The following is a 13,026-nucleotide window of genomic DNA, read 5'->3' on the forward strand; positions in this document are numbered from 1 at the left end:
GATGTGTGATTCTCCCACACAACAGCAGCACTTTGAGCTCCATATCGGAAAGCTGGAATACGCTCCCATGCACATGAAGGCCTGCATTATGGGAATACAGGAAGAACTGGACGACGCCATAACCAGTGACAAAAGTAATTCTAACAACTGAAGGGTTGCACAAGCCAACCAAATGATTATAATTAAAAACCATAAAAGGCCAACACTACTAAAACTAAACTGTAAAAACTACTGCTAACTAAACTCTAAGGGAAAGGTTGGCAGTCGTTGGACAGTTGGGCTCCAACTCTAAGCTGTGAGAGGTTGAGAGTAACTGAACGGCGGTCTTTGTGCCTCACCTTTATGTGCCCTAACAGCGGAGCATGAGGATTGAAGACAGTAATGTACACTCTGTGCGTACTGCTGGCCACAAAGATTCTGATCTCTAGCGCGCTATATGAGGTGCATGCGCACCATCAGTGGAATGAGCATATCGACAAGCACTCAAGAAAGACTGTCTGGTCACTTCTGAGTGTGTTTGAGTTAGCGATCAGAGACCTAGAGGTGAAAGATTCTATATCCCATTACCCAATCTAGTTTTCAGTAGAGATGTGCCCACATCACAATATCTACCATCACAATGGACACAGAGTAGCACCTTTGTTGGCTAGTCTCCGCAGAAACAAAGGCTGAATGGCCACGAGCCTGAACTAACACCTTCATCAGAAGAGGTGTTTCCCTTCCAGCTGAGGCTTTGGCTCACCGATGAAGCAGCATAGGGAAGCATGCTCTATTGCTTCCTGCACTCTACCTATATTTGTGGGAAAGAGATGACTTTGTTCTCCAAGGGGTATCAATCCAGGAACACTAACCAGCACTGAATTCAGTCCAAAAAAAAAAAATTAAAATAATGCATTTTTTGTTTTGTTAATTATATTCCAGGTGGGTCAAACAACATGCAAAGAGTGAAATCCACACCACACTTTGGCAAAGAACTAACTGCATCACTTAAAATCAAGACTATCACACTAATGAGATTCACTTTAATGACAGTGTTTGACAATTACATTTAGCCTGACCTCTACTGATGTATTTTGTGTAATTGGGTGAAATATCTCATCAGCAAATTGTGATAGTTACCATCTTGACTTGGGAAAATTACACTTTGTGTGTGCTTAAATATCCAGAATAATTTAATACAATACAACCACAATAAGTCACAGTCATATCAAATAACGTCATCAGCATTAATTGCCTCTCTTGTTAAAACAAACATAAGCATTAGATTTTTTAAAAGTCTCCCCATCATAAAATTGGCTGTTTATTCGGACTGAACAAACCACAGGAACATTGTGACATTAAACAGAAGAAGAGCAGCAACAGACAGGCACTCCAGCAAGTGGAAGATGAAAGAAATAAACAAGTGTTCTTGTTCCATCCAGTGGCCTGCTATTAAACAAGTAACACCAAAAATTATGACTTTATGAGGATCTGTAATGAAACACAACACTCCACAGGGAGCAAGGACAACAAAAGTGTAAACAAACATTAGCATTCAAGAAAAAGAGTTGTTTACACACCGCTTTTTTCTTGATTTTAGCCGCCTTTTGCATCCTCTGAGTAGCAGCATAAAAAGAAAGCAGACAGATGCACACAAAAAGAGAGAAAAGACAGTGCATGAAGTCAGGGAAACCTTTTGATTATGATTCCAGACTCATAAAACTCTTATTTGGAAAAAAAAAAAAAAAAAGGGGAGAGATCGGTTTACAAGCTATACAGGTTTGAAGCATGTTGACTTTAATGAGATAATGGACATTGTCAACTGATTACAGAAATACTGTAGAGTGTTGTCTATTAACTGCTCGTTACATTTTTTCCTGCTGGATACACCATTACCTAAAATTGCATACCAGGCACTTTCATGTGCACTTTCAGGGTGTCCAAATCCCATATTAATTCATTCAAAGAGATATATTTGTACATACAAAAGTCATATTAGTCCCAGAAGTTTAAAAAATAAAAAAGGAGATATACCTATCTCATAGAACTGGAAGGGACTCTGAAATTGAGACACTGAGTCCAGCCCCCTGCCTTCACTAGGCAGGACCAAGTACTGATTTTTGCCCCAGATCCCTAAGGGGCCCCCTCAAAGACTGAACTCACAACCCTGGGTTTAGCAGGCCAATGCTCAAACTACTGAGCTATCCCTCCCTTCAAAGTACTATTAGGACACTAACATTTCAACATCAGGCTATGCTTATAATATGGAAGGTCTTACAAACTGTTCTAAATGAAGAGTTTCATGCATCAAAATATGAAAGGCGGACAATTCCCCTTCAATTTAAGGATACCGTTTCCTGAACAAAAGGATTTAAGCAACACTTTGTCTCTCATAACTTTCATGGGTTATACTGTTACTTGATCATTCTTTAAGGCTTGAGTTTGTTCTAATGTTAGCTAGCCGTTCAGAAAGGAGGAGCCTTCAGTAGCTTTTATTTAGTATTAACGGAATTTCTGCTTACTTTTTTTTCAAACATTTTTTCTTTTTCCTTTCTAGAATGAGTTCAGAATTTGTCAAGTATGCTAGCTTGACAGCCGTGGGATCTGAGTTACTACAGAGAATTCTTTCCTGGGTGCTGGCTGGTGAGTCTTGCCCACATGCTCAGGATTTAACTGATTGCCATATTTGGGGTCGGGAAGGAATTTTCCTCCAGGGCAGATTGACAGAGGCCCTGGAGGTTTTTCGCCTTACTCTGCAGCATGCGGCACGGATCACTTGCTGGAGGATTCTCTGCAGCTTGAGGTCTTCAAACCACAATTTGAGGACTTCAGTAACTCAGATATAGGTTAGGGGTTTGTTACAGGAGTGGGTGGGTGAGATTCTGTGGCCTACACTGTGCAGGAAGTCAGACTAGATGATCATAATGGTCCCTTCTGACCTTAAAGTCTATGAGATCAGGACAGTGCTTCATCTGTAATGAAAGAGGTGCCGAGGCTCAAGCAATTAGGTGCTGGGGCTCGAGCAATTTTTGTTACTCTCATAAATGATGCGGCAAACCTAGAGGTGCCAGGACTATGAATTGCCAAGCTCAGAGGTGCCAGGACTCAGCCCTGGCACAAAATAAGCACTGGATCGGGATCAAGTTTCATTGGATGCTTTCGAAATGGACACGTGCAAGAGATCAGATACAGTGCAGAACAATCTGTAGGTAGAGCCTGGACAACTCTTCAGAAGAGAGATTGCAAAAGGTGTTGGAGGAGAGTCAAACTTCTGTCACTCGCCAAAAGGCTACTTATTTCACCTGTGTGGTCGATGCCCTAACAAGCTGCAAAATACCACTCAGTTATGTTCACTGTATAGATGCACATGTGAATGAAAGGTCCACCTAATTTCCGTACGAGTGTGTTAATATTTGCGGCGAATCAAGCATATGAAAGAAATATATGTAGTTTTAATCTGTTTGCAGAGCATGGATATCCATGGTAACTTAGCATTCCCTTATAAGAGTTAAGAGTAGGATCTACAGTGTGATAGTTAACACAAAGGGCAGGAGTGGTATGTGACACAGCAATGCACATTACACTTAGGTATGGCACTGTGTGTATTCTCTTCTAGACCCCTCCAAAGAATCTACTGTACTCTGCCCATTTGGTAAAAGCCAATAGATTCCAATTCAGTAATCTAGTACACAGCTTTTGCCACCAGTGATATCACAACTCTCTAATGCTGCACTCTTTTGGAGGGGTGGGGAGGGAAGGAATCAAACTCCAAGTAAAGTTAATGGAAAGATGCCCATCAGCTTTAAAAGGAGTTGGACCTGGCCTCTAATCAGAATATTTGGTGTAGCCTTGGCAGTTATCCAGGTCCATATATAATAGCTTTAACATTATCTGTGTTCAAATTGGCTCTTAGTTAATGACAACCTATAGGAATACTCCATTTATTGTGATCCCCGGTCTTCTTAAAGTATAAGCCTTATCACTACCCTATGAAGAATGGTGAGGGAACTGTCATTTGTGTACAGAGATTTCCCTGGCCCTTATGGAAGGGCATGAGAAACCATACAAACTATTCAGTGAATCCACGAAGATGTATTAGCTTTGGTACAGGGAGGGTCCATGCTAAGGAATTCCCCTCTCCTTAAAAAGCTGAACTGAAGCACTGTTGTTTGAAAGTTGGGGAGAGGTCTGGGCCCTGGGAGACCTGAGGAGGCACAGGTCCTCCCCACACACAGCCTTGTGGTTTGGCAGATACTGACACTGCCGTCACAACTGCCTTTCTTTCTCTGTGGGAATGCAAACCAAAAAAGGCAGAATTCAGAGGAAACACCAGAACAGGAACTCACAATTCTCCCACCAGGGATCCCTTCTACAGATTTTTCCTCTCCCAACCAACCTATTTTTCAGGAAACCTATTTACACGATGATGAAGCAACTGCAACTCCTTAGCATATCACTTCCACATTTAGTGAGCTAGAAGCACCCATTAAAGAGGAATTTCCAGTAAATTAATTCTGAAATGATGTTGTTCTGCCAGAGACAGCCACCACTTCCATGCCCCAAGAGACAAAGTGAGCTTGGAAAAGCAATGCTGAAAAGCACCGTGTGTCTGATTTTTTGCTCATTGTACAAGAAGTCTCAAAAATGACTCTCCTGGTGAAAGGGAGATTTTGACGTGAGGTTATTTCAGAGTTTGCAGTGCCTAAACAGTCCTGCCCTAGGACAGAAAAACAACGATCTGAGAAACACCTTTGAGACCTGCTGGCAGTACTTGCATGGTACAGCAGTTGTACTATCTACAAGTATCAAATACTCAGATAAAACTGATTAGTTCATAAGCTTGGTATGTACTGCCAAAGATTTTGTGAATCAAGCCATTAAAAATGTGCTAGAGAGAAATTAAGGTAAGAATTCACTTCTGCAGATCTTTAAATCTTTATTAACACTACTTTTGAATGCCATAATTTTCTTGTAACTGTAGTGTTTCTTTCAGCTCTGCCTCAAACTTCAAATACCTCAGGGACACCATTTTTCAAGTACACCACTACCTCAATATAACAATACCCCATATAACCCTAATTTGGATATAACGTGGTAAAGCAGTGCTTCAGGAGGGGCGGGGCTGCGCACTCTGGTGGATCAAAGAAAGTTCAATATAACACAGTTTCACCTATAACACGGTAAGATTTTTTGGCTCCTAAGAACAGTATTATATCGAGGTAGAGGTGTACATCTATCAGATACATTAGGCTGAAGTACCTCCAAGTTCATCCACATTGGACTTCTATGCATCCTTTTTGTAACATGCCAAGTTACTATACCTCCTATTTCAAGCACATGGAGACAATACATGATAATGACATCTTTTACTTCAGCTACATTGGGGCTGCTTTGCACTTCACTTGAAGTCCACTTCAAATGTCACCAATGTTTTTACAAAGTATATTCACAAAAGGCAAAAAAAGATTACAATTTTATGAATAGTAAAAACAGCCACTCTTGTAAGTCAGACCAGGTCTACACTCAAAAATTAAGTCAACCTATGCTCAGGGGTGTGAAAAACCCACACCCCTCCACGACACAGTTAAGCAGACCTAACCCCCAGTATAGATATTGCTAGGTCGACAGAAAAAACATTTCTATTGACCTAGCTACCGCCTCTTGGTGAGGTGGATTAGTTAGGCTGATGGGAGAATCCCTCCCGTTTCTGTAGTGGGTGTCTACACTGATGGGCTGCTGCAGCTGTGCTGCTGTAGCACTTCAAATCTCACCAAGTCCTCACTTCTCTTTCCTTCTCTGTGTTTTCTATAAAAAATATAGCCACATTAATCATGTGTATACATCAGACTGCCATACAAAATATGAAGCTGAAAGCTTCTACCAGGACTGCCTTACACGTGACAGTTTAGCAGCAGAATTAATTAACAAAACTGTTTCTTGGTGTTAAATCACAGTCAATGCTCATGTGGTGCTTGTGACTTCTCAAGAATCTCATGAGCAGGAATTCCAAGGTTTGGAATGCTCAAGAATCTGTAGCAGCAGAATAACAACCTTTAACGCCTTCCAAGCCTTTCTAAGGTCCAAATCAAGAATCAATACAGATGTGTGTCTTGCTGAGCAGTTTATTTGACCCAAACTGGGTGTCTCCAAACAAATGCCGATTCTACGGATTAAATTATTTTAAATGAAATGTGTATTTTTTTCTGATTAACACTTCAATCTACACATTTCAGATTCATGTCCTTATCTATATGTAGATTGGATATAATGGTACAAATCTAAATAAATCAATTCTTCAAAGCATGCTTTAAAAAATTCTTCTATCTGGATTATATATTCTAAAATGCGTTTATTTCATTGGCCACAGAAAGCACTGTGTGTTAAAATATTTCCATGCAAATCCATGGTTTTAAGTGATACAAACACAGATCTGGTAATGAACCTTCTTGCATTAACAAAATAATATCTTCATGTTTTTTAAATGCTTTCAACTGCTTACATAACCTCTTACAGGATCTCACATGGCGACAGGAAGAAATCAGTCATAAACCAGTCTTCTATGCTTTACAGTTGGAATGTTTTCTTATTACTGTCTGGATTTTACCTTCAGCACTTATACTGTGCAATTTGGAATAGCCTCTAATAATTTATATTTTGTTCTTCAGAGGATTTGTATGTTCTACAATACTAGACCTGGAAACAGTGAGGATTTTCACATCAGCAGATACGTATTCACTTGAGTGCACTTCTCAGTAGGTTTGAAGCTTCAGACATTTCAGACTGTTCAGAGTCCAGTTATCAAAGGAGTCTATTCTACAGACCATAAAAATCACCTACCTTGACACGGCTCACTGCCTCTTGAGCTTGCATCATTCTTATATTTTTGGAAGGGTTACGTTCTGAGAGCAGCTGTGTAGAACCCAAGTAATTGGCTGCAAAGATGATTCCATCAATGAGATCTTCAGGTTCACAGGGTCCTGGAACTACAGACAGGTATACAGTTATTACCTTCCAAAAGGGAGTAGGGAGATAAAAGACTTAATGAAGGGTATTGCTACTTGCACAACCTTTCCTTAATACATTTCTTTCATTACAACAGTCTAATTAAAAGAAGCATTGCAAAGTCCAGCACACATTAAACAGTATACTTATTTCCCAAAATTATGTCTAAAACATCTAAAAAGCAAATGTGTGTATTTAGAAATCTGCATAATGTTTTGATCTTCGAATTAGAGAGTAGTTCATTGTAGCATGCTGCCTTGGGAAAAGCACAACAGAGCTCTTCACTATACTAGGCCAAATACTGCTCTCAAATGCATGCACAAGCTTCCTTCCAATTGATATTAATGTAACATTCATAATACGTTACATGCACTGAGTGTTCTTATCTGTGGGCCAAATTCTGTTCTTCTATTTGGGTTTTTTGGTACCCATAGTTGTCAATGGGAATGAAAAAAGTGCACAGATCGCCAAACTCTCTGCCAACTACAGTAGAACCTTGTTAGCTCACATTAATGACAGACACCCATGGGCAACAACTGCATGCTGTGAATCAGCAAGTAAAGAAACTCAAGAGCACTTCGTGTATCACATTCTAGGGTTGATACGGGTAGGTGTGATGTAGGGGGTCAAATATCTGAGCATCACATCAAATGTACAACATCTGGCAGGTCTGAGACAGAGGTATTCCTTGCTGTGGTAGATGATGTTAACACAAAAATCCCCAATCAAAACACCACTTCATTTCATACACCCAAGAGCTTTAAAAAGGAACAAAAGCTGCAAGGAGACTGTGTGTCATTGATGTTTCCATTTTAAAATAATACATTTCTTATGCACTGCCATAAATCTCTAAAGTTACAAAAGTAATTCTGTAAGCAAAAATACACAAAGGAATTAGGAGGATGGTGATACAAATGAGCACTTAACATCTAATTTAACCAATCATTATCTATGTTAATACCCCCCTAAAAGCTCTTATGCTGAGTATACTGAATTTAGTAAACTGCCTAACATAAGGAAAGAAAAAAATTCAAACACTAAGTAACACTGTGGGCACACCGACAGGCATGTCCTGCTATACAATCATTTGCCAGAGGTAGGAAGGACTCAATAGATATTCAAAGCACACATTTAGCAGAAAAGATTGTGTTTCACAGAGAAGGCTGTCTTCACTGGGCCATGAAACAGCAAAGAGATCAGCAACCCTTCACAGGGCTGCAAGTCGGGCAAAAATAGAAACAGATGATTTGGAGTATATTTGTGTACTTTGCTTCAAGAGAGGACCACTACTGAACTTCAAAGCCTGAGGACAATGCTACCCACAACAGATAAGAAAATAAGCTGTCTCTGTGCTCTCTGGCCATATGATGGACCTGAGATCAGGAACTGATTCAGACAGACAGCTTCCAGATTCGTACAGATGGTATACACTAATAACTGGGGGAATAAAGAAGTCCGAATAGCCTGCCAAGGATTAACACTAAGGGTAGAGCTGCACAGCACATCAATCACCCCATCCATCTGAAAGAAGGGAAGATGCCAGATGGCAGCTGAAGAAGAGGAGAAAGTGGACAGATTAATATTAATCAAAAATAAGTTCCAAATGTCCTCATTTTCTCTTCATTTTTGACTCCAGTTTTTTTTTTACTCAAATGTAAGCCCCAGTCCAGCAAAGCACATATGCACGTCTTTAGCTTAATAGATAGACTTACTGACTTCAGTGAGATTTTCAAATTAACTACCATTTTACAAACTGCTTTAGCAACTGCCAGGATAATTTTCCAGGGACGGAAAGAGGAGAGGAGACAGGACGGAGAGAGAAATAAAGGATGGTATTTATACTGTACTTGTGTTATGCTCATCTCCTTTATTCAATGGTTAAGTCTTATTTTCAGCTTGATTACATCAACACCAAAGCGGCAGTCACTCCACAATTTTGGCACCAATCCCTTGACTGTAAATACTCTGTGTTCTCCAACAGCTCTACAACGGGAACTTGCTATGAGCCATATCAACATGCCAAGCTGCTAAACCATCTCTCCCAAGTAAACAAATTAATTATGTGAGGGGGGAAAAAGGGACAGTGAATGGAGATGCTAATTTAATTTTAAAAAAACAACCAAAACCCAACAACAATTTTCTGGTAAAGTGAACCTGCTTACATATATAACCAACTGAACTTGTCTGATGCATGCATGGGCGAGCCCTTGAACAGGAAAAATAAATACCAAGCTACTTTGATAGAATGCACAGAGGTAGCTACTTCCATCTACTTTAATTAGTGGATATTTCTAATTCCTCGTTGTCCTAAATTCTAATTTTAAAAAAATCATCAAACACAAATTGAGTGTGATTAAATCCTTAAATTTCGTTATCAGAAAATGCTGCTGCCTCTTACACTTCCATAGAGACGAAACATCTGACTGCTATAATGTCAGCCTGCTGCAGAAACAAAACACTCTTTGTAATTTGGTAATCACAGTACATTAAAAAAAAAAATCAATACTAATAGCCCCACAGTCTCCAGAGACCTAACATTAACACAAAATGGAGCAATTTGTTCGGTTAGGGAAGACTGCAGTTTCAAACTTCCAAAGGGTAATTATTTACATCAATGGGCCAGATTTTGCTATAAACTAAACTTGTGTAAATCTAGTGCTAATCCACTAACCTCAATTAAATTATTCTGTATCTTGATCAATGTGACTCAAAGCAGAATTTAGCCCACTGTGCTGAGGAGAGAATTTTTTTTAAATAACTGAACATATCTTGATAGTACCCTCTAAAAAAAAATTAGAAGGAACCTCAACCAAATCTGTAGGAGTCTACTCATCAAAGAAACTGTGTGACCAGTTCCACAGCGGGTCATGTCATTTACCTACTATCTCAAGAATCAATTATAGTGGGTGCAGTTCTAAACTACTGAATGAGTAAGAAGAATCAGCAAACATTCCACAAAGACACCAGATATTAAATCTGTGATCCCATCTAATGAGCTGATTTCAGCACAGTTTCTCTTTAAGGTGTTCTGGTCCCCCCTACCCTGCTTCACCAAAAAGGGATATATACTTTACAAAGAACTGATGCATCTCTTCGCTGAAATGCATATAATGCCTTTTCAGGCCTAGCTTTTCATCCCATGTATCTTCGTCTCTTCTACAGCACACAACTAAACATATTGCCGTAGTACTTACAAATCCTCTCCTATACAATCCTTGGCAAAGTCAAGCAATGACCAGAAGTCTAATCCATAATGCTGCAGGATTTGCAACAAAATGTTTTAGAAAAAGAAGTGACACTTATCTACAAATATAGGCCCCCTACCGTGTTTTCTTCACACATGCCATCTATTGAATTCAAGGGCGTCTAAGATGTTCATGAAATGCAGGGTTTGCTTTATCCTTGGCAATATCCCATGCTTTGTAAGTCTCTCCAGGAATAGATTTTTGTCTCCATTTCTGTTCCAAAGTACTGGGAGACTACTTGAAAGGCACTTTACCTTCACAGACATCAGCCTACAGTTCTGCGTTTCCTCTGCTATATTTAAAGACTTCACTAACACCTCAAGTGGAGCATGGAGCTATAATCCCTGCCTACTTTAGGAATTACTGACTGTTGTAAAAGAAAAAAGAGCCATAAATTCATGTGTTCCCAGCAGTTTAGTGACAGTGAACATGACTTTCAGATAGTTTGTTTTAAAACATATTTATTGTAGAAGTAAATCATTACTTTTAAAAGTCTCAAATAATTTTATTAATGCTCCAGTGGGGCGGCAACATGTGTCTTAAAATAGCTTTATTTATAAGGTTTTATTTGAAGGATTTTGATTCACCTTAATAAAGCGCCTTCATCTTTTCAAAAGAGAAACTTTAGTAGATGACATTGGCAAGAGGAGTGGGAATAGCTCAGTGGGCTGAGCATTAGCCTGCTAAACCCAAGGTTTTGAGTTCAATCTTTGAAGGGGCCACCTAGGGATCTGGGTCAAAAATCAGTATGTGGCCCTGCTAGTGAAGGCAGCGGGCTGGACTCAATGACCTTTGAAGGTCCCTTCCAGTTCTAGGAAATAGGTATAGCTCCTACTATAAGATCACTGTGCTATCAACAGATGGTGGTTGACTATATTGTTATTACAACCTCAGCAACATTTTTAACATCTTATATATCAAGAGCTTATACAAAGGGGCAGTGGGTAAGGGGAAGCATGCTATGTGGATAAATCTTCCAACAGTTTTCCATCCAGAAGGAAATGGAGATATCCATGAGATAATACATCTGTGCAAATGATGTAGGGAGCATTACTGCAAATTGCAAGGTGTCAAACTGGTTAACCTGAGTGGCCTTTTCTAGATCAATTATAGCTTTTGAAAATGTAACAGTTCGCATGCATACTTGGCTAAGGTCCCAATTCGGCAAGGCACTTTAGCGTGTCCTTGACACTACGCAAGTATATGCCTTGTCCTATGCCTTGTCTACACTGGCAAGTTACTGCACAATAAAGCAGCTTTCTGCGGTGTAACTCCCGAGGTGTAAACACTGCCAAGCCACTTAGTGAGTAGAAATTCCTCAGTTGCAGCACTGCAAAACAACCACCTCGACAAGAGTCATCAGCTTTACAGTGCAGAGGGTCCAGCACTGTATTGGCAGCGTAAACACATTACAGCACAGAAAGCAATCAACTGGCCTCCAGAAGTGTTCCATAAAGCAAACCATTAATGTGGAATGCTTGTGCTGTTGAACACAGAGGCGTGTGCGTGTGAGAGAGAGATTGCTGTGCAGAGAGCTGGGGTTAGGGGAGGGAGACGGGGGCTGATGTCGGGGGGCTTGGCTACACTGGAGAGTTGCAGCGCTGGTGGTGGATTTACAGCGCTGCAACTTAGTAACTGTCCACACCTGCAAGGCACATCCAGCGCTGCAACTCCCTGGCTGCAGCGCTGGCTGTACACTTGGTCTGCTTGGGGTGTAACGATTGCAGCGCTGGTGATGCAGCGCTGCTCATCAAATGTGACCACCAAAAGCACTGTTATTGGCCTCCAGGGTATTAGGAAGTATCCCAGAATGCCTGCTCACAACAAACCGGAAGAATGGCTGAACTCCGAGCTCCCCGAGCTGCTTATCTAAAAAACAAACATCTCCTGTTTGCTGGAACGAGCGGAGACAGGCAGGGGAATTGTGTTGGAAGGTTCACAGCTGTTTGCTTGAAGAGAGAAGTCACACGGCAGAGGGGGAAGTCCATGTTGAGTAGCTGCTTATGTGGTCTGAAGGCTATTTAGGAGTGCATAATTTGCATTTAGTGAATAAGTGAGGGGTGGGGGAAGGGCTTGAAACCTTTAAATCGACTGCAGGTTGGTGATGTGTATGTTCCAGTCCTTAGAACTTGCAAGGCAGGGAGCCGACAGATCCAAAAATCCACTCTCACTCCCTCCCCTACGTTCCCCCTTACCCCTCTCTTTTGAAAAGCAGGTTGCAGCCACTTGAACGCTGGGATAGCTGCCCACAATGCACCACTCCCAACAGCACTGCAAATGCGGCCACACTGCAGCACTGGTAGCTGTCAGTGTGGCCACACTGCAGCGCTTTCCCTACACAGCTGTACAAAGACAGCTGTAACTCCCAGCGCTGTACAACTGTAAGTGTAGCCATACCCGGGGTTTCCCTCTCCCCCTGCCTCAGGCCTGGTTGCTTCCTGCCCCGGTCTGAACTTACAAGACATTCTGTCCCTGAACACATTCTCTCTCCTCCCCTACTCCAGAAAAACACACACTCCCTGCCCCCCCTTCAATTGAAAAACAGCTGGCAATGTAGTAGGATGCTCATGGTACAATGGGATTGGGAAACCTGCATCATGTAATTCTGTGCCTTCCCCAGGAGGCATTCCAAACCCTTCCCAAAGTACCCTGTGGCCAGTTGCACAGTGGGATAACTACCACAATGCACTGTTCTCTTTGCTGTTGCAAGAGCTGCTAACGTGGATGCGCTCCAGTGTCAAAAGGAGCACAGTGTGGACACGCAACAGTGGTTTAATTCCAGCGCTTTAATAAAAGTGGT

The 13,026-nt window shown here is 41.0% G+C and overlaps 1 protein-coding gene across 1 annotated transcript in view; it reads right to left on the bottom strand.

The window, feature by feature from the left end:
- APBA2 (amyloid beta precursor protein binding family A member 2) overlaps window positions 1–13,026 on the bottom strand; it is a 229,658-nt gene that overhangs the window by 47,527 nt on the left and 169,105 nt on the right. Inside the window, 2 exon segments of the mRNA XM_030578097.1 lie at window positions 1,560–1,595; window positions 6,817–6,962. Coding sequence (XP_030433957.1) covers window positions 1,560–1,595; window positions 6,817–6,962 — 182 coding nt within the window.

Source organism: Gopherus evgoodei, chromosome 10, assembly GCF_007399415.2.
Source record: "Gopherus evgoodei ecotype Sinaloan lineage chromosome 10, rGopEvg1_v1.p, whole genome shotgun sequence".
NCBI classification, from domain to species: Eukaryota; Metazoa; Chordata; order Testudines; family Testudinidae; genus Gopherus; species Gopherus evgoodei.